Source organism: Carcharodon carcharias, assembly GCF_017639515.1.
Source record: "Carcharodon carcharias isolate sCarCar2 chromosome 5 unlocalized genomic scaffold, sCarCar2.pri SUPER_5_unloc_1, whole genome shotgun sequence".
In the NCBI taxonomy this organism is placed as follows: Eukaryota; Metazoa; Chordata; class Chondrichthyes; order Lamniformes; family Lamnidae; genus Carcharodon; species Carcharodon carcharias.
In genome coordinates, this window is record NW_024470534.1 from 272,585 (window position 1) to 298,164 (window position 25,580).

The 25,580-nt window shown below is 53.1% G+C and overlaps 1 protein-coding gene across 1 annotated transcript in view; it reads right to left on the minus strand.

Moving 5' to 3' along the window:
- LOC121273398 (calpain-1 catalytic subunit-like) overlaps positions 1-15,133 on the minus strand; it is a gene marked incomplete at its 5' end in the record, with an annotated part of 86,105 nt that extends 70,972 nt beyond the window's left edge. The window contains 3 exons of the mRNA XM_041180577.1: positions 5,810-5,970; positions 12,680-12,751; positions 15,048-15,133. Of these exons, the coding sequence (XP_041036511.1) occupies positions 5,810-5,970; positions 12,680-12,751; positions 15,048-15,133 (319 nt within the window). The remainder of the gene's footprint in view (positions 1-5,809; positions 5,971-12,679; positions 12,752-15,047) is intronic.
- Positions 15,134-25,580: the final 10,447 nt, after the last annotated feature.

Genomic DNA, 25,580 nt, shown 5'->3' on the forward strand with positions numbered 1-25,580 from the left:
TGACAGCAAAGGAGGGGGGGGTAATGCTGACAGTAAAGGAGGGGGGTAATGCTGATAGTAAAGGAGGGGGGGTAATGCTGATAGTAAAGGAGGGGGGTAATGCTGACAGTAAAGGAGGGGGGGTAATGCTGACAGTAAAGGAGGGGGGTAATGCTGATAGTAAAGGAGGGGGGTAATGCTGATAGTAAAGGAGGGGGGGTAATGCTGATAGTAAAGGAGGGGGGTAATGCTGACAGTAAAGGAGGAGGGGTAATGCTGATAGTAAAGGAGGGGGGTAATGCTGATAGTAAAGGAGGGGGGGTAATGCTGAAAGTAAAGGAGTAGGGGTAATGCTGATAGTAAAGGAGGGGGGGGTAATGCTGACAGTAAAGGAGGGGGGTAATGCTGACAGTAAAGGAGGGGGGGTAATGCTGACAGTAAAGGAGGGGGGGGTAATGCTGATAGTAAAGGAGGGGGGTAATTCTTATTGTAAAGGAGGGGGGGTAATGCTGAGAGTAAAGGAGGGGAGTAATTCTTATTGTAAAGGAGGGGGGGTAATGCTGATAGTAAAGGAGGGGGGTAATTCTTATTGTAAAGGAGGGGGGGTAATGCTGATAGTAAAGGAGGGGGGTAATTCTTATTGTAAAGGAGGGGGGGTAATGCTGACAGTAAAGGAGGTGGGTAATGCTGACAGTAAAGGAGGGGGGGTAATGCTGACAGTAAAGGAGGGGGGGGTAATGCTGATAGTAAAGGAGGGGGGTAATTCTTATTGTAAAGGAGGGGGGTAATGCTGACAGTAAAGGAGGGGGGTAATGCTGACAGTAAAGGAGGGGGGTAATGCTGATAGTAAAGGAGGGGGGGTAATGCTGACAGTAAAGGAGGGGGGGGGTAATGCTGATAGTAAAGGAGGGGGGTAATTCTTATTGTAAAGGAGGGGGGTAATGCTGATAGTAAAGGAGGGGGGTAATGCTGATAGTAAAGGAGGGGGGGTAATGCTGATAGTAAAGGAGGGGGGTAATTCTTATTGTAAAGGAGGGGGGGTAATTCTTATTGCAAAGGAGGGGGGGGGTAATGCTGACAGTAAAGGAGGGGGGTAATTCTTATTGTAAAGGAGGGGGGGTAATTCTTATTGTAAAGGAGGGGGGGGGTAATGCTGACAGTAAAGGAGGGGGGTAATGCTGATAGTAAAGGAGGGGGGTAATGCTGATAGTAAAGGAGGGGGGTAATGCTGACAGTAAAGGAGGGGGGTAATGCTGAGAGTAAAGGAGGGGGGTAATGCTGAGAGTAAAGGAGGGGGGTAATGCTGACAGTAAAGGAGGGGGGTAATGCTGATAGTAAAGGAGGGGGGTAATGCTGATAGTAAAGGAGGGGGGGTAATGCTGATAGTAAAGGAGGAGGGGTAATGCTGACAGTAAAGAAGGGGGGTAATGCTGATAGTAAAGGAGGGGGGTAATGCTGACAGTAAAGGAGGGGGGGGTAATGCTGATAGTAAAGGAGGGGGGTAATGCTGATAGTAAAGGAGGGGGGTAATGCTGATAGTAAAGGAGGAGGGGTAATGCTGACAGTAAAGGAGGGGGGGTAATGCTGATAGTAAAGGAGGGGGGGGTAATGCTGATAGTAAAGGGGGGGGGTAATGCTGACAGTAAAGGAGGGGGGGTAATGCTGACAGTAAAGGAGGGGGGTAATGCTGATAGTAAAGGAGGGGGGGGTAATGCTGATAGTAAAGGAGGGGGGGTAATGCTGACAGTAAAGGAGGGGGGCTAATGCTGACAGTAAAGGAGGGGGGGTAATGCTGACAGTAAAGGGGGGGGGGGTAATGCTGACAGTAAAGGAGGGGGGTAATGCTGATAGTAAAGGAGGGGGGGTAATGCTGACAGTAAAGGAGGGGGGGTAATGCTGACAGTAAAGGAGGGGGGGGGTAATGCTGACAGTAAAGGAGGGGGGTAATGCTGATAGTAAAGGAGGGGGGTAATGCTGACAGTAAAGGAGGGGGGTAATGCTGATAGTAAAAGAGGAGGGGTAAAGCTGATAGTAAAGGAGGGGGGGTAATGCTGACAGTAAAGGAGGGGGGTAAAGCTGATAGTAAAGGAGGGGGGGGTAATGCTGATAGTAAAGGAGGGGGGTAATGCTGACAGTAAAGGAGGGGGGTAATGCTGATAGTAAAGGAGGAGGAGTAATGCTGATAGTAAAGGAGGGGGGTAATGCTGACAGTAAAGGAGGGGCGTAATGCTGACAGTAAAGGAGGGGGGTAATGCTGATAGTAAAGGAGGGGGGTAATGCTGATAGTAAAGGAGGGGGGGGTAATGCTGACAGTAAAGGAGGGGGGTAATGCTGACAGTAAAGGAGGGGGGTAATGCTGACAGTAAAGGAGGGGGGTAATGCTGACAGTAAAGGAGGGGGGTAATGCTGATAGTAAAGGAGGGGGGTAATGCTGATAGTAAAGGAGGGGGGTAATGCTGACAGTAAAGGAGGGGGGTAATGCTGATAGTAAAGGAGGGGGGGTAATGCTGACAGTAAAGGAGGGGGTGTAATGCTGACAGTAAAGGAGGGGGGTAATGCTGACAGTAAAGGAGGGGGGGTAATGCTGACAGTAAAGGAGGGGGGTAATGCTGACAGCAAAGGAGGAGGGGTAATGCTGATAGTAAAGGAGGGGGGTAATTCTTATTGTAAAGGAGGGGGGGTAATTCTTATTGTAAAGGAGGGGGGGTAATGCTGACAGTAAAGGAGGGGGGTAATTCTTGTTGTAAAGGAGGGGGGGTAATTCTTATTGTAAAGGAGGGGGGGGTAATGCTGACAGTAAAGGAGGGGGGTAATTCTTATTGTAAAGGAGGGGGGGTAATTCTTATTGTAAAGGGGGGGGGTAATGCTGACAGTAAAGGAGGGGGGGGTAATGCTGACAGTAAAGGAGGGGTGGTAATGCTGATAGTAAAGGAGGGGGGTAATGCTGACAGTAAAGGAGGGGGGGTAATGCTGATAGTAAAGGAGGGGGGTAATGCTGACAGTAAAGGAGGGGGGGGATAATGCTGACAGTAAAGGATACTATAAGGAGATCAGTGAGAAAGGATCTTGTCTCAGAAGATCCTGAAGTAGAATTAGTCTGGGTGGGAATTAGGAACAACAAGAGTCAGAAAACCCCAGTGGGAGGAGTTTATGGCCCTAACAGTAGTTATACTCCCAGGCAGAGCGTTAAACATGGAGGTTGTAACAAAGGCCACGTAATGATTTTGCGAGATTTCAATCTTCACATAGACTGGGATGATCAAATTGGTATAAGTGCTGGAGAAGATGAGTATATAGAATGTTTATGTGGCTAAAAACAAAAAAACTGCGGATGCTGGAAATCCAAAACAAAAACAGAATTACCTGGAAAAACTCAGCAGGTCTGGCAGCATCGGCGGAGAAGTAAAGAGTTGACGTTTCGAGTCCTCATGACCCTTCGACAGAACTTGAGTTCGAGTTCTAGAAAGGGGTGAAATATAAGCTGGTTTAAGGTGTGTTGGTGGGGCGGAGAGAGAGAGAGAGAAGTGGAGGGGGTTGGTGTTGTTGTAGGGTCAAACAAGCAGTGATAGAAGCAGATCATCAAAAGATGTCAACAACAATAGAACAAAAGAACACATAGGTGTTAAAGTTGGTGATATTATCTAAACGAATGTGCTAATTAAGAATGGATGGTAGGGCACTCAAGGTATAGCTCTAGTGGGGGTGGGGAGAGCATAAAAGATTTTAAAATATTTAAAAATAATGGAAATAGGTGGGAAAAGAAAAATCTATATAATTTATTGGAAAAAACAAAAGGAAGGGGGAAACAGAAAGGGGGTGGGGATGGGGGAGGGAGCTCACGACCTAAAGTTGTTGAATTCAATATTCAGTCCGGAAGGCTGTAAAGTCCCTAGTCGGAAGATGAGGTGTTGTTCCTCCAGTTTGCGTTGGGCTTCACTGGAACAATGCAGCAAGCCAAGGACAGACATGTGGGCAAGAGAGCAGGGTGGAGTGTTAAAATGGCAAGCGACAGGGAAGTTTGAGTCATTCTTGCGGACAGACCACAGGTGTTCTGCAAAGCGGTCGCCCAGTTTACGTTTGGTCTCTCCAATGTAGAGGAGACCACATTGGGAGCAACGAATGCAGTAGACTAAGTTGGGGGAAATGCAAGTGAAATGCTGCTTCACTTGAAAGGAGTGTTTGGGTCCTTGGACGGTGAGGAGAGAGGAAGTGAAGGGGCAGGTGTTGCATCTTTTGCGTGGGTATGGGGTGGTGCCATAGGAGGGGGTTGAGGAGTAGGGGGTGATGGAGGAGTGGACCAGGGTGTCCCGGAGGGAACGATCCCTACGGAATGCCGATAAGGGGGTGAAGGGAAGATGTGTTTGGTGGTGGCATCATGCTGGAGTTGGCGGAAATGGCGGAGGATGATCCTTTGAATGCGGAGGCTGGTGGGGTGATAAGTGAGGACAAGGGGGACCCTATCATGTTTCTGGGAGGGAGGAGAAGGTGTGAGGGCAGATGCGCGGGAGATGGGCCGGACATGGTTGAGGGCCCTGTCAACGACCGTGGGTGGAAAACCTCGGTTAAGGAAGAAGGAGGACATGTCAGAGGAACTGTTTTTGAAGGTAGCATCATCGGAACAGATGGGACGGAGGCGAAGGAACTGAGAGAATGGGATGGTGTCCTTACAGGAAGCGGGGTGTGAGGGGATGTAGTCGAGATAGCTGTGGGAGTCGGTGGGTTTGTAATGGATATTGGTGGACATTCTATCACCAGAGATTGAGACAGAGAGGTCAAGGAAGGGAAGGGAAGTGTCAGAGATGGACCACGTGAAAATGATGGAGGGGTAGAGATTGGAAGCAAAATTAATAAATTTTTCCAGGTCCCCACCCCCCTCCACTTCTCTCTCTCTCTCTCCCCCCCACACACACCTTAAACCAGCTTATATTTCACCTCTTTCTTGGATTCACTCAGTTCTGTCGAAGGGTCATGAGGACTCGAAACGTCAACTCTTTTCTTCTCCGCCGATGCTGCCAGACCTGCTGAGTTTTTCCAGGTAATTCTGTTTTTGTTATGTTTATGTGGCAGTTTGTTGGGGAAAGTGCTTTTGAATCTTGTAAATGTGCAATGATGCAGGATGAATGGGTAATATTGGCCTTTATTGCAAGGGGATTGGAGTCCAAGAATAAAGAAATCTTGCTCCAGTTGTGCAGGGTTTTGGTGAGACCACATCTGGAGTACTGTGTGCAGATTTGGTCTGTACATTTCAGGGAGGATATACTTGCATTGGAGGTGGTACAGTGAGGGTTCACTAGATTGGTCCCTGGAATGAGGGGGTGTCCTATGATGGGAGGCTGAGTGAATTGGACTTGTATTCTCTGGAGTTTAGAAGAATGAGAGACGATCTCATTGAATCCTGTGAGATTCTGAAGGGGTTTGACAGGGTGGACACTGAGAGATTGTCTCTGCCGATCGGGGAGTCTAAAACATGAGGACACAGTCTCAGGATAAGGGGCTGATCATTTAGGACTGAGATGAGGAGAAATTTCTTCACTCAAAGGGTTGTGAATCTTTGGAATTCTCCACCCCAGAGGGTTGTGGATGTTCCATCGTTGAATATATTTAAGGTTGGGATGGATGGGTTTTTGGTGTCTCGGTGAATTAAGGGATATGGGGAGTGGGCGGGAAAATGGAGTAGAAGCTCAAGATCGGCCATGATGGTATTGAATGGTGGAGCAGGCTGGATGGGCCGAATGGTGCACTCTAGCTCCTGTTTGTGTTCCTGTGTGTTCAGGGAGTGGGTGTGCAGAGCGGAGCCAGTGATGTGGGCTCTGGTGATGAGTGCACTCACCTGGGTGGTTCCTGCAGCCACCTGCAGTACTGCCTCGCCTCCAAGCACCATTAAAGACAGCCATGTTCCAGCGCTTCATCATGTCATCCTCCAGAGTGTCTGGGGTCAGGTTACAGATCTCCAATCGTGAAAACTGTCTCAGGAACTCGGAGAATGCCATCCTGGGAAAAGGGAGCAGTAACCAGATCACAATCATCCACCAGCCTTATCTCTGTCACACATTGCCCAAGGCAAGGACAGGAATAGCTGAGTAAAGCTCCCTCTACACTGTCCACATCAAACACTCCCAGGACAGGTACAGCACGGGGTTAGATACAGAGTAAATCTCCCTCTACACAGTCCCCATCAAACACTTCCAGGACAGGTACAGCACGGGGTTAGATACAGAGTAAAGCTTCCTCTACACTGTCCCCATCAAACACTCCCAGGAGAGGTACAGCACGGGGGTAGATACAGAGTAAATCTCTCTCTACACAGTCCCCATCAAACACTTCCAGGACAGGTACAGCACGGGGTTAGATACAGAGTAAAGTTCCCTCTACATTGTCCCCATCAAACACTCCCAGGACAGGTACAGCACGGGGTTAGATACAGAGTAAAGTTCCCTCTACACTGTACCCATCAAACACTCCCAGGACAGGTACAGCACGGGGTTAGATACAGAGTAAATCTCCCTCTACACAGTCCCCATCAAACACTTCCAGGACAGGTACAGCACGGGGTTAGATACAGAGTAAAGCTCCCTCTACACTGTCCCCATCAAACACTCCCAGGACAGGTACAGCACGGAGTTAGATACAGTGTAAATCTCCCTCTACACTGTCCCCATCAAACACTCCCAGGACAGGTACAGCACGGAGTTAGATACAGAGTAAAGCTCCCTCTACACTGTCCCCATCAAACACTCCCAGGACAGGTACAGCACGGGGTTAGATACAGAGTAAAGTTCCCTCTACACTGTCCCCATCAAACACTCCCAGGACAGGTACAGCACGGGGTTAGATACAGTGTAAATCTCCCTCTACACTGTCCCCATCAAACACTCCCAGGACAGGTACAGCACGGAGTTAGATACAGAGTAAAGCTCCCTCTACACTGTCCCCATCAAACACTCCCAGGACAGGTACAGCACGGGGTTAGATACAGAGTAAATCTCCCTCTACACTGTCCCCATCAAACACTCCCAGGACAGGTACAGCACGGGGTTAGATACAGAGTAAATCTCCCTCTACACTGTCCCCATCAAACACTCCCAGGACAGGGACAGCACGGGGTTAGATACAGAGTAAATCTCCCTCTACACCATCCCCATCAAACACTCCCAGGACAGGTACAGCACGGGGTTAGATACAGAGTAAATCACCCTCTACACCGTCCCCATCAAACACTCCCAGGACAGGTACAGCACGGGGTTAGATACAGAGTAATGCTCCCTCTACACTGTCCCCATCAAACACTCCCAGGACAGGTACAGCACGGGGTTAGATACAGAGTAAATCTCCCTCTACACTGTCCCCATCAAACACTCCCAGGACAGGTACAGCACGGGGTTAGATACAGAGTAAATCTCCCTCTACACCATCCCCATCAAACACTCCCAGGACAGGTACAGCACGGGGTTAGATACAGAGTAATGCTCCCTCTACACTGTCCCCATCAAACACTCCCAGGACAGGTACAGCACGGGGTTAGATACAGAGTAAATCTCCCTCTACACTGTCCCCATCAAACACTCCCAGGACAGGTACAGCATGGGGTTAGATACAGAGTAAAGCTCCCTCTACACCGTCCCCATCAAACACTCCCAGGACAGGTACAGCACAGGGTTAGATACAGAGTAAAGCTGCCTCTACACCGTCCCCATCAAACACTCCCAGGACAGGTACAGCACGGGGTTAGATACAGAGTAAAGCTCCCTCTACACTGTCCCCATCAAACACTCCCAGGACAGGTACAGCACGGGGTTAGATACAGAGTAAAGCTCGCTCTACACTGTCCCCATCAAACACTCCCAGGACAGGTACAACACGGGGTTAGATACAGAGTAAAGCTCCCTCTACACTGTCCCCATCAAACACTCCCAGGACAGGTACAGCACGGGGTTAGATACAGAGTAAAGCTCCCTCTACACTGTCCCCATCAAACACTCCCAGGACAGGTACAGCACGGGGTTAGATACAGAGTAAATCTCCCTCTACACTGTCCCCATCAAACACTCCCAGGACAGGTACAGCACGGGGTTAGATACAGAGTAAATCTCCCTCTACACTGTCCCCATCAAACACTCCCAGGACAGGTACAGCACGGGGTTAGATACAGGATAAAGCTCCCTCTACACTGTCCCCATCAAACACTCCCAGGACAGGTACAGCACGGGGTTAGATATAGAGTAAATCTCCCTCTACACTGTCCTCATCAAACACTCCCAGGACAGGTACAGGACAGGGTTAGATACAGAGTAAATCTCCCTCTACACTGTCCCCATCAAACACTCCCAGGACAGGTACAGCACGGGGTTAGATACAGAGTAAAGTTCCCTCTACACTGGCCCCATCAAACACTCCCAGGACAGGTACAGCACGGGGTTAGATACAGAGTAAATCTCCCTCTACACTGTCCCCATCAAACACTCCCAGGACAGGTACAGCACGGGGTTAGATACAGAGTAAAGCTGCCTCTACACCGTCCCCATCAAACACTCCCAGGACAGGTACAGCACGGGGTTAGATACAGAGTAAAGCTCCCTCTACACTGTCCCCATCAAACACTCCCAGGACAGGTACAGCACGGGGTTAGATACAGAGTAAATCTCCCTCTACACTGTCCCCATCAAACACTCCCAGGACAGGTACAGCACGGGGTTAGATACAGAGTAAATCTCCCTCTACACTGTCCCCATCAAACACTCCCAGGACAGGTACAGCACGAGGTTAGATACAGAGTAAAGCTCCCTCTACACTGTCCCCATCAAACACTCCCAGGACAGGTACAGCACAGGGTTAGATACAGAGTAAATCTCCCTCTACACTGTCCCCATCAAACACTCCCAGGACAGGTACAGCACGAGGTTAGATACAGAGTAAAGCTCCCTCTACACTGTCCCCATCAAACACTCCCAGGACAGGTACAGCACAGGGTTAGATACAGAGTAAATCTCCCTCTACACTGTCCCCATCAAACACTCCCAGGACAGGTACAGCACGGGGTTAGATACAGAGTAAAGCTCCCTCTACACTGTCCCCATCAAACACTCCCAGGACAGGTACAGCACGGGGTTAGATACAGAGTAAAGCTCTCTCTACACTGTCCCATCAAACACTCCCAGGACAGGTACAGCACGGGGTTAGATACAGAGTAAAGTTCCCTCTACACCGTCCCCATCAAACACTCCCAGGACAGGTACAGCACGGGGTTAGATACAGAGTAAAGCTCCCTCTACACTGTCCCCATCAAACACTCCCAGGACAGGTACAGCACGGGGTTAGATACAGAGTAAAGCTCTCTCTACACTGTCCCATCAAACACTCCCAGGACAGGTACAGCACGGGGTTAGATACAGAGTAAATCTCCCTCTAAACTCTCCCCATCAAACACTCCCAGGACAGGTACAGCACGGGGTTAGATACAGAGTAAAGCTCCCTCTACACTGTCCCCATCAAACACTCCCAGGACAGGTACAGCACGGGGTTAGATACAGAGTAATGCTCCCTCTACACTGTCCCCATCAAACACTCCCAGGACAGGTACAGCACGGGGTTAGATACAGAGTAAAGTTCCCTCTACACTGTCCCCATCAAACACTCCCAGGACAGGTACAGGACGGGGTTAGATACAGAGTAAATCTCCCTCTACACCATCCCCATCAAACACTCCCAGGACAGGTACTGCACGGGGTTAGATACAGAGTAAAGTTCCCTCTACACTGTCCCCATCAAACACTCCCAGGACAGGTACAGCACGGGGTTAGATACAGAGTAAAGTTCCCTCTACACTGTCCCCATCAAACACTCCCAGGACAGGTACAGCACGGGGTTAGATACAGAGTAAAGCTGCCTCTACACTGTCCACATCAAACACTCCCAGGACAGGTACAGCACGGGGTTAGATACAGAGTAAATCTCCCTCTACACTGTCCCCATCAAACACTCCCAGGACAGGTACAGCACGGGGTTAGATACAGAGTAAATCTCCCTCTACACTGTCCCCATCAAACACTCCCAGGACAGGTACAGCACGGGGTTAGATACAGAGTAAATCTCCCTCTACACTGTCCCCATCAAACACTCCCAGGACAGGGACAGCACGGGGTTAGATACAGAGTAAAGCTCCCTCTACACTCTCCCCATCAAACACTCCCAGGACAGGTACAGTGCGGGGTTAGATACAGAGTAAATCTCCCTCTACACTGTCCCCATCAAACACTCCCAGGACAGGTACAGCACGGGGTTAGATACAGAGTAAATCTCCCTCTACACTGTCCCCATCAAACACTCCCAGGACAGGTACAGCACAGGGTTAGATACACAGTAAAGCTCCCTCTACACTGCCCCCATCAAACACTCCCAGGACAGGTACAGCACGGGGTTAGATACAGAGTAAATCTCCCTCTACACTGTCCCCATCAAACACTCCCAGGACAGGTACAGCACGGGGTTAGATACAGAGTAAATCTCCCTCTACACTGTCCCCATCAAACACTCCCAGGACAGGTACAGCACGGGGTTAGATACAGAGTAAATCTCCCTCTACACTGTCCCCATCAAACACTCCCAGGACAGGTACAGCACAGTGTTAGATACAGAGTAAATCTCCCTCTACACTGTCCCCATCAAACACTCCCAGGACAGGTACAGCACGGGGTTAGATACAGAGTAAATCTCCCTCTACACTGTCCCCATCAAACACTCCCAGGACAGGTACAGCACGGGGTTAGATACAGAGTAAATATCCCTCTACACTGTCCCCATCAAACACTCCCAGGACAGGTACAGCTGAGGGTTAGATACAGAGTAAAGCTCTCTCTACACTGTCCCCATCAAACACTCCCAGGACAGGTACAGCACGGGGTTAGATACAGAGTAAAGCTCCCTCTACACCGTCCCCATCAAACACTCCCAGGACAGGTACAGCACGGGGTTAGATACAGAGTAAAACTCCCTCTCCACTGTCCCCATCAAACACTCCCAGGACAGGTACAGCATGGGGTTAGGTACAGAGTAAAGTTCCTTCTACACTGTCCCCATCAAACACTCCCAGGACAGGTACAGCACGGGGTTAGATACAGAGTAAAGTTCCCTCTACACTGTCCTCCTAGACAGTCTGTTTTCTGGCACTGATACGATTATGCCCATTCATGATTAATTTCTATCCCATTGTTCTGTTCACTTTAAAGAATGCACACACTGTAATAATGCAGAGTTTATTCAATAGTGCTTTGCTATTTTTATTCATTCACGGGATGTGGGTGTCGCTGGCCGGGCCCAGCATTTATTGCCCATCCCTAGTTGCCCCTTGAGAAGGTGGTGGGTGAGCTGCCTTCTTTAGCCGCTGCAGTCCATGTGGTGTAGGTACACCCACAGTGCTGTTAGGGAGGGAGTTCCAGGATTGTGACCCAGCGACAGTGAAGGAATAATGATATATTTCCAAGTCAGGATGGGGGTGAGTGACTTGGAGGGAACTTCCAGGTGGTGGTGTTCCCATCTATCTGCTGCCCTTGTCCTTCTAGATGGTAGTGGTTGTGTGTTTAGAAGGTGCTGTCTGAGAAGCCCACATCCTGTGAATGAATAAAACTAAATAATGCTGGTGGAATTTAAATTAAATTAAATTAATAATCTGGGATCTAAAGATAGTCTCAGTAATGGTGACCATGAAACATTGTCGATTGTTGTAAAAACCCATCTGGGTCGCTAATGCCCTTTTGGGAAGGAAATCTGCTGTCCTTACCTGGTCTGGCCTACATGTGACTCCAGACCCACAGCAATGTGGTTGACTCTTAAATGCCCTCTGAACAAGGCAATTAGGGATGGGCAATAAATGCTGGCCTAACCAGTGACACCCACAGCCCAGGAACAAATAAAGAAATCATTGAAGGGGACAGGGGAGGTTGAGAGCAGGGCAATAACACAGAGAATCCTGGACTTTATTCATATGCACATTGAGTTGGGAAGTGATGTTAAATTTGTGTAAACACTGCTCTGGACTCAGCTGGAGTATGTTTCATACAGCGAGTGGTTAGCATCTGGAATGCACTGTCTGAGAGTGTGGTGGAGACAGGGTCAATCGAGTGGTTAGGATCTGGAATGCACTGTCTGAGAGTGTGGTGGAGACAGGGTTAATCGAGTGGTTAGGATCTGGAATGCTCTGCCTGAGAGTGTGGTGGAGACAGGGTTAATCGAGTGGTTAGGATCTGGAATGCTCTGCCTGAGAGTGTGGTGGAGACAGGGTCAATCGAGTGGTTAGGATCTGGAATGCACTGCCTGAGAGTGTGGTGGAGACAGGGTCAATCGAGTGGTTAGGATCTGGAATGCACTGTCTGAGAGTGTGGTGGAGACAGGGTTAATCGAGTGGTTAGGATCTGGAATGCACTGTCTGAGAGTGTGGTGGAGACAGGGTTAATCGAGTGGTTAGGATCTGGAATGCACTGTCTGAGAGTGTGGGGGAGACAGGGTCAATCGAGTGGTTAGGATCTGCAGCAAAACAGCATTTGTAAATCATGGTGAATTTCTCCTGCAGGGAGGTAGCACAGCTGGAATGGGCTGAATGACCACCTATGCCATAGCCTTGCTGTGATTCCCTGCACAGAGTAAAATTGTCTCTCCCTTCCTGACCACTCGCCTGGAACTGGGAAATCCAGCTTCCAGCTCTACTTACCAGAATTCCCCATCTTCCATCTGCACCATCCCTTCACGCTCATCCTCATCAATATCATTCCATTCGGAGGAACTGCGGGAAAACACAGAGAGACACTGACAGATCAGATCAGATCAGATCGAGCTCAGTATGACGGCAATCACTGATCCCTCACACCGCATCCCCACCCTCCCAATCTTGGGACTCTGCTCCACAATTCGAGAAGATTCGCTCCAACCAGCCCCACTTGCTACTTTTGAAGATTCCAAGTCATCTGCTCCCTCCTCTGTTCTAGAAGACTCTCACCCACCCTGGGCTGCCACTCTGCCCTCTGTTCTAGAAGACTCTCACCCACCCTGGGCTGCCACTCTGCTCTCTGTTCTAGAAGACTCTCACCCACCCTGGGCTGTCACACTGCTCTCTGTTCTAGAAGACTCTCACCCACCCTGGGCTGCCACTCTGCCCTCTGTTCTAGAAGACTCTCACCCACCCTCGGCTGTCACACTGCCCTCTGTTCTAGAAGACTCTCACCCACCCTCGGCTGTCACTCTGCCCTCTGTTCTAGAAGACTCTCACCCACCCTCGGCTGTCACTCTGCCCTCTGTTCTAGAAGACTCTCACCCACCCTCGGCTGTCGCTCTGCCCTCTGTTCTAGAAGACTCTCACCCACCCTCGGCTGTCACTCTGCCCTCTGTTCTAGAAGACTCTCACCCACCCTCGGCTGTCACTCTGCCCTCTGTTCTAGAAGACTCTCACCCACCCTCGGCTGTCACTCTGCCCTCTGTTCTACAAGACTCTCATCCACCCTCAGCTGTCACTCTGCCCTCTGTTCTAGAAGACTCTCACCCACCCTCAGCTGGCACTCTGCCATCTGTTCTAGAAGACTCTCACCCACCCTGGGCTGTCACTCTGCCCTCTGTTCTAGAAGACTCTCACCCACCCTGGGCTGTCACTCTGTTTTCTGCTCTAAAAGACTCTCACCCACCCTCGGCTGTTACTCGGCCCATTGTTCTAGAAGACTCTCACCCACCCTCAGCTGTCACTCTGCCCTCTGTTCTAGAAAACTCTCACCCACCCTCGGCTGTCACACTGCCCTCTGTTCTAGAAGACTCTCACGCACCCTCAGCTGTCACCCTGCCCTCTGTTCTAGAAAACTCTCACCCACCCTCGGCTGTCACTCTGCCCTCTGTTCTAGAAGACTCTCACCCACCCTGGGCTGTCACTCTGTTTTCTGCTCTAAAAGACTCTCACCCACCCTCGGCTGTTACTCAGCCCATTGTTCTAGAAAACTCTCACCCACCCTCGGCTGTCACACTGCCCTCTGTTCTAGAAGACTCTCACCCACCCTCGGCTGTCACACTGCCCTCTGTTCTAGAAGACTCTCACCCACCCTCGGCTGTCACACAGCCCTCTGTTCTAGAAAACTCTCACCCACCCTCGGCTGTCACACTGCCCTCTGTTCTAGAAGACTCTCACCCATCCTCGGCTGTCACACTGCCCTCTGTTCTAGAAGACTCTCACTCATGCTGGGCTGTCACTCCCCTCTCTTTTCTAGAAGACTCTCACCCACGCTGGGCTGTCACTCCCCTCTCTTTTCAAGAAAACTCTCACCCAGCCTGGATGGTCACTCTTCTCTCCATTCTAGAAGGTTCTTGCACACCCAGGTTGTTACTCTGCTCTGTTCCAGAAGGTTCTCACCCACCCTGGGCTTTCACGCTGCTCTCTGTGCTAGATGATTCTCACCCACCTAGGGCTGTCACTCCCCTCTCTTTTCTAGAAGGCTCTTGACCAGCCTGGATGGTCACTCTGCTCTCTGTTCTGGAAGGTTCTCGCCCACCCTGGGCTGTCACTCTGCTCTCTGCTCCGGAAGGTTCTCACCCACCCTCGGCTGTCACTCTGCCCTCTGTTCTAGAAGACTCTCACCCACGGTGGGCTGTCACTCCCCTCTCTTTTCTAGAAGACTCCCACTCAGACTGGATGGTCACTCTTCTCTCCGTTCTTGAAGATTCTCACACCCAGGTTGTCACTCCACTCTGTTCCAGGAGGTTCTTGCCCATCCTGGGCTGTCACTCTGCTCTCTGTTCTAGATGTTTCTCACCCACCCTAGGCTGTCACTCTGTTCTCGAAGGTACTCATCCACACTGGGCCGTCACTCTGCTCTCTGTTCTAGAAGGTTCTAGCCCACCCTGGGCCGTCACTCTGCTCTCTGTTCTAGAAGGTTCTTGCCCACCCTGGGCTGTCACTCTGCTCTCTGTTCTAGAAGGTTCTTGCCCACCCTGGGCTGTCACTCTGCTCTCTGTTCTAGAAGGTTCTTGCCCACCCTGGGCTGTCACTCTGCTCTCTGTTCTAGAAGGTTCTTGCCCACCCTGGGCTGTCATTCCACACTCACTTGTCACTCCAGGCTCCGGTCCATTCCACTTGACCCCAGGGGTTCCTGATCCGGATCAATCTCTCCATTCTTCCCCGATAGGCCAACTGCGTGGTTCAAAGGTCACACTGAGGTCAGCCAGTTATCTGACATTTAACGGATTAACCCATCCACTAATTCCCCACAAGTAGCGAGGGTGATAGGTAAACGCAGAGTGATGAAGAGACACGGGGTATGGGTCCCACACACACTGACTCTCACTGGGGTACGGGTCCCACACACACTGACTCTCACTGGGGTACAGTCTCACACACACTGACTCTCACTGGGGTACAGTCCCACACACACTGACTCTCACTTGGGTACAGTCCCCCACACACTGACTCTCACTGGGGTACAGTTCCCACACACACTGACTCTCACTGGGGTACGGGTCCCACACACACTGACTCTTACTGGGGTACGGGTCCCACACACACTGACCCTCACTGGGGTACGGGTCCCACACACACTGACTCTCACTGGGGTACAGTTCTCACACACACTGACTCTCACTGGGGTGCGGGTCCCACACACACTGACTCTCACTGGGGTACGGGTCCCACACACACTGACTCTCACTGGGGTGCGGGTCCCACACACACTGACTCTCACTGGGGTACGGGTCCCACACACACTGACTCTCACTGGGGTACAGTCCCACACACACTGACTCTCACTGGGGTACAGTCCCACACACACTGACTCTCACTGGGGTACGGGTCCCACACACACTGACTCTCACTGGGGTACAGTTCTCACACACACTGACTCTCACTGGGGTACGGGTCCCACACACACTGACTCTTACTGGGGTACGGGTCCCACACACACTGACCCTCACTGGGGTACGGGTCCCACACACACTGACTCTCACTGGGGTACAGTTCTCACACACACTGACTCTCACTGGGGTGCGGGTCCCACACACACTGACTCTCACTGGGGTGCGGGTCCCACACACACTGACTCTCACTGGGGTACGGGTCCCACACACACTGACTCTCACTGGGGTACAGTCCCACACACACTGACTCTCACTGGGGTACAGTCCCACACACACTGACTCTCACTGGGGTACGGGTCCCACACACACTGACTCTCACTGGGGTACAGTTCTCACACACACTGACTCTCACTGGGGTGCGGGTCCCACACACACTGACTCTCACTGGGGTACGGGTTCCACACACACTGACTCTCACTGGGGTACAGTCCCACACACACTGACTCTCACTGGGGTACGGGTCCCGCACACACTGACTCTCACTGGGTACAGTCCCACACACACTGACTCTCACTGGGATACGGGTCCCAAACACACTGAATCTCACTGGGGTACTGGTCTCACACACACTGACTCTCACTGGGGTACGGGGCCCACACACACTGACTCTCACTGGGGTACAGTCCCACACACACTGACTCTCACTGGGGTACGGGTCCCACACACACTGACTCTCACTGGGGTACGGGTCCCACACACACTGACTCTCACTGGGGTACAGTCCCACACACACTGACTCTCACTGGGGTACGGGTCCCACACACACTGACTCTCACTGGGGTACGGGTCCCACACACACTGACTCTCACTGGGGTACGGGGCCCACACACACTGACTCTCACTGGGGTACGGGGCCCACACACACTGACTCTCACTGGGGTACAGTCCCACACAAACTGACTCCCACTGGGGTACAGTCCCACACACACTGACTCTCACTGGGGTACAGTCCCACACACACGGACTCTCACTGGGGTACGGGTCCCACACACACTGACTCTCACTGGGGTATGGGTCCCACACACACTGACTCTCACTGGGAAACGGGTCCCACACACACTGACTCTCACTGGGGTACGGGTACCACACACACTGACTCTCACTGGGGTACAGTCCCACACACACTGACTCTCACTGGGGTACAGGTCCCACACACACTGACTCTCACTGGGGTACGGGTCCCACACACACTGACTCTCACTGGGGCACGGGTCCCACACACACTGACTCTCACTGGGGCACGGGTCCCACACACACTGACTCTCACTGGGGTACGGGGCACACACACACTGACTCTCACTGGGGTACAGTCCCACACACACTGACTCTCACTGGGAAACGGGTCCCACACACACTGACTCTCACTGGGGTACGGGTCCCACACACACTCACTCTCACTGGGGTACGGGTCCCACACACACTGACTCTCACTGGGGTACAGGTCCCACACACACTGACTCTCACTGGGGTACAGGTCCCACACACACTGACTCTCACTAGGGTACAGTCCCACACACACTGACACTCACTGGGGTACAGTCCCACACACACTGACTCTCACTGTGGTACAGTCCCACACACACTGACACTCACTGGGGTACAGTCCCACACACACTGACCCTCACTGTGGTACAGTCTCACACACACTGACACTCACTGTGGTACAGTCCCACACACACTGACACTCACTGTGGTACAGTCCCACACACACTGACACTCACTGTGGTACAGTCCCACACACACTGACTCTCACTGGGGTACGGGTTCCACACACACTGACTCTCACTGTGATACAGTCCCACACACACTGAGACTCACTGTGGTACAGTCCCACACACTCTGACTCTCACTGGGGTACGGGTCCCACACACACTGACTCTCACTGGGGTACAGTCCCACACACACTGACTCTCACTGGGGTACAGTCTCACACACACTGCCTCTCACTGGGGTACAGTCCCACACACACACTGACTCTCACTGGGGTACGGGTCCCACACACACTGACTCTCACTGGGGTACGGGTCCCACACACACTGACTCTCACTGGGGTGCGGGTCCCACACACACTGACTCTCACTGGGGTACGGGTCCCACACACACTGATTCTCACTGGGGTACAGTCCCACACACACTGACTCTCACTGGGGTACAGTCCCACACACACTGACTCTCACTGGGGTACGGGTCCCACACACACTGACTCTCACTGGGGTACAGTTCTCACACACACTGACTCTCACTGGGGTACGGGGCCCACACAGACTGACTCTCACTGGGGCACGGGGCCCACACACACTGACTCTCACTGGGGTACAGTCCCACACAAACTGACTCTCACTGGGGTACAGTCCCACACACACTGACTCTCACTGGGGTATCGGTCCCACACACACTGACTCTCACTGGGGTACGGTTCCCACACACACTGACTCTCACTGGGGTACAGTCCCACACACGCACTGACTCTCACTGGGGTACAGTCCCAAACACACTGACTCTCACTGGGGTACAGTCCCACACACACTGACTCTCACTGGGGTACAGTCCCACACACACTGACTCTCACTGGGGTACGGGACCCACACACACTGACTCTCACTGGGGTACGGGTCCCACACACACTGACTCTCACTGGGGTACAGGTCCCACACACACTGACTCTCACTGGGGTACGGGTCCCACACACACTGACTCTCACTGGGGTACAGGTCCCACACACACTGACTCTCACTGGGGTACGGGTCCCACACACACTGACTCTCACTGGGAAACGGGTCCCACACACACTGACTCTCACTGGGGTACGGGTACCACACACACTGACTCTCACTGGGGTACAGTCCCACACACACTGACTCTCACTGGGAAACGGGTCCCACACACACTGACTCTCACTGGGAAACGGGTCCCACACACACTGACTCTCACTGGGAAACGGGTCCCACACACCCTGACTCTCACTGGGGTACAGGTCCCACACACACTGACTCTCACTGGGGTACAGGTCCCACACACACTGACTCTCACTAGGGTACAGTCCCACACACACTGGCACTCACTGGGGTACAGTCCCACACACACTGACTCTCACTGTGGTACAGTCCCACACACACTGACACTCACTGGGGTACAGTCCCACACACACTGACCCTCACTGTGGTACAGTCCCACACACACTGACACTCACTGTGGTACAGTCCCACACACACTGACACTCACTGTGGTACAGTCCCACACACAGACACTCACTGTGGTACAGTCCCACACACACTGACTCTCACTGGGGTACGGGTTCCACACACACTGACTCTCACTGTGATACAGTGCCACACACACTGAGACTCACTGTGGTACAGTCCCACACACTCTGACTCTCACTGGGGTACGGGTCCCACACACACTGACACTCACTGGGTACAGTCCCACACACACTGACTCTCACTGGGGTACGGGTCCCACACACACGGACTCTCACTGGGGTACAGTCCCACACACACTGACTCTCACTGGGGTACAGTCTCACACACACTGACTCTCACTGGGGTACAGTCCCACACACACACTGACTCTCACTGGGGTACGGGTCCCACACACACTGACTCTCACTGGGGTACGGGTCCCACACACACTGACTCTCACTGGGGTGCGGGTCCCACACACACTGACTCTCACTGGGGTACGGGTCCCACACACACTGATTCTCACAGGGGTACAGTCCCACACACACTGACTCTCACTGGGGTACAGTCCCACACACACTGACTCTCACTGGGGTACGGGTCCCACACACACTGACTCTCACTGGGGTACAGTTCTCACACACACTGACTCTCACTGGGGTGCGGGTCCCACACACACTGACTCTCACTGGGGTACGGGTCCCACACACACTGATTCTCACTGGGATACGGGTCCCAAACACACTGACTCTCACTGGGGTACAGTCCCACACACACTGACTCTCACTGGGGTATGGGGCCCACACACACTGACTCTCACTGGGGTACGGGGCCCACACACACTGACTCTCACTGGGGTACAGTCCCACACAAACTAACTCCCACTGGGGTACAGTCCCACACACACTGACTCTCACTGGGGTATGGGTCCCACACACACTGACTCTCACTGGGGTACGGTTCCCACACACACTGACTCTCACTGGGGTACAGTCCCACACACGCTGACTCTCACTGGGGTACAGTCCCAAACACACTGACTCTCACTGGGGTACAGTCCCACACACACTGACTCTCACTGGGAAACGGGTCCCACTCACACTGACTCTCACTGGGGTACAGTCCCACACACACTGACTCACTGGGGTACGGGGCCCACACACACTGACTCTCACTGGGGTACGGGGCCCACACACACTGACTCTCACTGGGGTACAGTCCCACACAAACTGACTCTCACTGGGGTACAGTCCCACACACACTGACTCTCACTTGGGTACAGTCCCCCACACACTGACTCTCACTGGGGTACAGTCCCACACACACTGACTCTCACTGGGTACAGTCCCCCACACACTGACTCTCACTGGGGTACAGTCCCACATACACTGACTCTCACTGGGGTACAGTCTCACACACACTGACTCTCACTGGGGTACGTGTCCCACACACACTGACTCTCACTGGGTACAGTCCCCCACACACTGACTCTCACTGGGGTACAGTGTCACACACACTGACTCTCACTGGGGTACGGGTCCCACACACACTGACTCTCACTGGGGTACAGTCCCACATACACTGACTCTCACTGGGGTACAGTGTCACACACACTGACTCTCACTGGGGTACGGGTCCCACACACACTGACTCTCACTGGGGTACAGTCCCACACACACTGAATCTCACTGGGGTACAGTGTCACACACACTGACTCTCACTGGGGTACGGGTCCCACACACACTGACTCTCACTGGGGTACAGTCCCACACACACTGAGTCTCACTGGGGTACAGTCTCACACACACTGACTCTCACTGGGGTACAGGTCCCACACACACTGACTCTCACTGGGGTACAGTCTCACACGCACTGACTCTCACTGGGGTACAGTCTCACACACACTGACTCTCACTGGGTAACGTGTCCCACACACACTGACTCTCACTGGGTACAGTCCCCCACACACTGACTCTCACTGGGGTACAGTCTCACACACACTGACTCTCACTGGGGTACGGGTCCCACACACACTGACTCTCACTGGGGTACAATCCCACATACCCTGACTCTCACTGGGGTATGGGTCCCACACACACTGACTCTCACTGGGGTACTGTCTCACACACACTGACTCTCACTGGGGTACAGTCCCACACACACTGACACTCACTTGGGTACAGTCCCCCACACACTGACTCTCACTGGGGTACGGGTCCCACACACACTGACTCTCACTTGGGTACAGTCTCACACACACTGACTCTCACTGGGGTACGGGTCCCACACACACTGACTCTCACTGGGGTACAGTCCCACACACACTGACTCTCACTGGGGTACAGTCCCACATACACTGACTCTCACTGGGGTACAGTCTCACACACACTGACTCTCACTGGGGTACTTGTCCCACACACACTGACTCTCACTGGGTACAGTCCCCCACACACTGACTCTCACTGGGGTACAGTCTCACACACACTGACTCTCACTGGGGTACGGGTCCCACACACACTGACTCTCACTGGGGTACAGTCCCACATACACTGACTCTCACTGGGGTACAGTCTCACACACACTGACTCTCACTGGGGTACGGATCCCACACACACTGACTCTCACTGGGGTACAGTCCCACACACACTGACTCTCACATGGGTACAGTCCCACACACACTGACTATCATTGGGGTACGGGTCCCACACACACTGACTCTCACTGGGGTGCGGGTCCCGCACACACTGACTCTCACTGGGGTACAGTCCCACACACACTGACTCTCACTGGGTACAGTCCCCCACACACTGACTCTCACTGGGGTACAGTCTCACACACACTGACTCTCACTGGGGTACGGGTCCCACACACACTGACTCTCACTGGGGTACAGTCCCACATACACTGACTCTCACTGGGGTACAGTCTCACACACACTGACTCTCACTGGGGTACGGATCCCACACACACTGACTCTCACTGGGGTACAGTCCCACACACACTGACTCTCACTGGGGTACAGTCCCACACACACTGACTCTCACTGGGGTACGGGTCCCACACACACTGACTCTCACTGGGGTACGCGTCCCACACACAATGACCCTCACTGGGGTACGGGTCCCACACACACTGACACTCACTGGGGTACGGGTCCCACACACACTGACTCTCACTGGGGTACGGGTACCACATACACTGACTCTCACTGGGGTATGGGTCCCACACACACTGACTCTCACTGGGGTACAACCCACACACACTGACACTCACTGGGGTACAGTCCCACACACACTGACTCTCACTGGGGTACGGGTCCCACACACACTGACTCTCACTGGGGTACGGGTCACAAACACACACACACACTGACTCTCACTGGGGTACAGTCACACACACACTGACTCTCACTGGGGTACGGGTCCCACACACACTGACTCTCACTGGGGTACGGGTCCCACACACACTGACTCTCACTGGGGTACAGTCCCACACACACTGACTCTCACTGGGGTACAGTCCCACACACACTGACTCTCACTGGGGTACAGTCTCACACACACTGACTCTCACTGGGGTACGTGTCCCACACACACTGACTCTCACTGGGTACCGTCCCCCACACACTGACTCTCACTGGGGTAAGGGTCCCACACACACTGACTCTCACTGGGGTACAGTCCCTCATACACTGACTCTCACTGGGGTACAGTCTCACACACACTGACTCTCACTGGGGTACGGGTCCCACACACACTGACTCTCACTGGGGTACAGTCCCACACACACTGACTCTCACTGGGGTACAGTCCCACACACACTGACTCTCACTGGGGTACGCGTCCCACACACACTGACCCTCACTGGGGTACGGGTCCCACACACACTGACTCTCACTGGGGTACAGTTCCCACACACACTGACTCTCACTGGGGTACGGGTCCCACACACACTGACTCTCACTGGGTACAGTCCCACACACACTGACTCTCACTGGGGTACGTGTCCCACACACACTGACTCTCACTGGGGTACGTGTCCCACACACACTGACTCTCACTGGGGTACAGGTCCCATACACACTGACTCTCACTGGGGTACGGGTCCCACACACACTGACTCTCACTGGGGTACGGGTCCTACACACACTGACTCTCACTGGGGTACAGTCCCACACACACTGACACTCACTGGAGTACAGTCCCACACACACTGACTGTCACTGGGGTACGGGTCCCACACACACTGACTCTCACTGGGGTATGTGTCCCACACACACTGACTCTCACTGGGGTACGGGTCCCACACACACTGACTCTCACTGGGGTACAGTCCCACACACACTGACTCTCACTGGGGTACGGGTCCCGCACACACTGACTCTCACTGGGGTACAGTCACACACACACTGACTCTCACTGGGGTACGGGTCCCACACACACTGACTCTCACTGGGCTACGGGTCCCACACACACTGACTCTCACTGGGGTATGGGTCCCACACACACTGACTCTCACTGGGGTACAGTCTCACACACACTGACTCTCACTGGGGTACAGTCCCACACACACTGACTCTCACTTGGGTACAGTCCCCCACACACTGACTCTCACTGGGGTACAGTCTCACACACAATGACTCTCACTGGGGTACGGGTCCCACACACACTGACTCTCACTGGGGTACAGTCCCACATACACTGACTCTCACTGGGGTACAGTCCCACACACACTGACTCTCACTGGGGTACGGGTACCACACACACTGACTCTCACTGGGGTACGGGTCCCACACACATTGACTCTCACTGGGGTTCGGGTCCCACACACAGTGACTCTCACTGGGGTTCGGTTCCCTCACACACTGACTCTCACTGGGGTACAGTCACACACACACTGACTCTCACTGGGGTACGGGTCCCACACACACTGACTCTCACTGGGGTACGGGTCCCACACACACTGACTCTCACTGGGGTATGGGTCCCACACACACTGACACTCACTGGGTACAGTCCCACACACACTGACTCTCACTGGGGTACGGGTCCCACACACACTGACTCTCACTGGGGTACGGGTCCCACACACACTGACTCTCACTGGGGTACAGTCTCACACACACTGACTCTCACTGGGGTACAGTCCCACACACACACTGACTCTCACTGGGGTACGGGTCCCACACACACTGACTCTCACTGGGGTACGGGTCCCACACACACTGACTCTCACTGGCGTACGGGTCCCACACACACTGACTCTCACTGGGGTACGGGTCCCACACACACTGATTCTCACAGGGGTACAGTCCCACACACACTGACTCTCACTGGGGTACAGTCCCACACACACTGACTCTCACTGGGGTACGGGTCCCACACACACTGACTCTCACTGGGGTACAGTTCTCACACACACTGACTCTCACTGGGGTGCGGGTCCCACACACACTGACTCTCACTGGGGTACGGGTCCCACACACACTGATTCTCACTGGGATACGGGTCCCAAACACACTGACTCTCACTGGGGTACAGTCCCACACACACTGACTCTCACTGGGGTATGGGGCCCACACACACTGACTCTCACTGGGGTACGGGGCCCACACACACTGACTCTCACTGGGGTACAGTCCCACACAAACTAACTCCCACTGGGGTACAGTCCCACACACACTGACTCTCACTGGGGTATGGGTCCCACACACACTGACTCTCACTGGGGTACGGTTCCCACACACACTGACTCTCACTGGGGTACAGTCCCACACACGCTGACTCTCACTGGGGTACAGTCCCAAACACACTGACTCTCACTGGGGTACAGTCCCACACACACTGACTCTCACTGGGAAACGGGTCCCACTCACACTGACTCTCACTGGGGTACAGTCCCACACACACTGACTCACTGGGGTACGGGGCCCACACACACTGACTCTCACTGGGGTACGGGGCCCACACACACTGACTCTCACTGGGGTACAGTCCCACACAAACTGACTCTCACTGGGGTACAGTCCCACACACACTGACTCTCACTTGGGTACAGTCCCCCACACACTGACTCTCACTGGGGTACAGTCCCACACACACTGACTCTCACTGGGTACAGTCCCCCACACACTGACTCTCACTGGGGTACAGTCCCACATACACTGACTCTCACTGGGGTACAGTCTCACACACACTGACTCTCACTGGGGTACGTGTCCCACACACACTGACTCTCACTGGGTACAGTCCCCCACACACTGACTCTCACTGGGGTACAGTGTCACACACACTGACTCTCACTGGGGTACGGGTCCCACACACACTGACTCTCACTGGGGTACAGTCCCACACACACTGACTCTCACTGGGGTACAGCACCACACACACTGACTCTCACTGGGGTACAGCACCACAAACACACTGACTCTCACTGGGGAATGGATCCTACACACACTGAATCTCACTGGGGTACAGCTCCACACACATTGACTCTCACTGGAGAACGGGTCCCACATACACTTACTATCACTGGGGCACTGCTCCA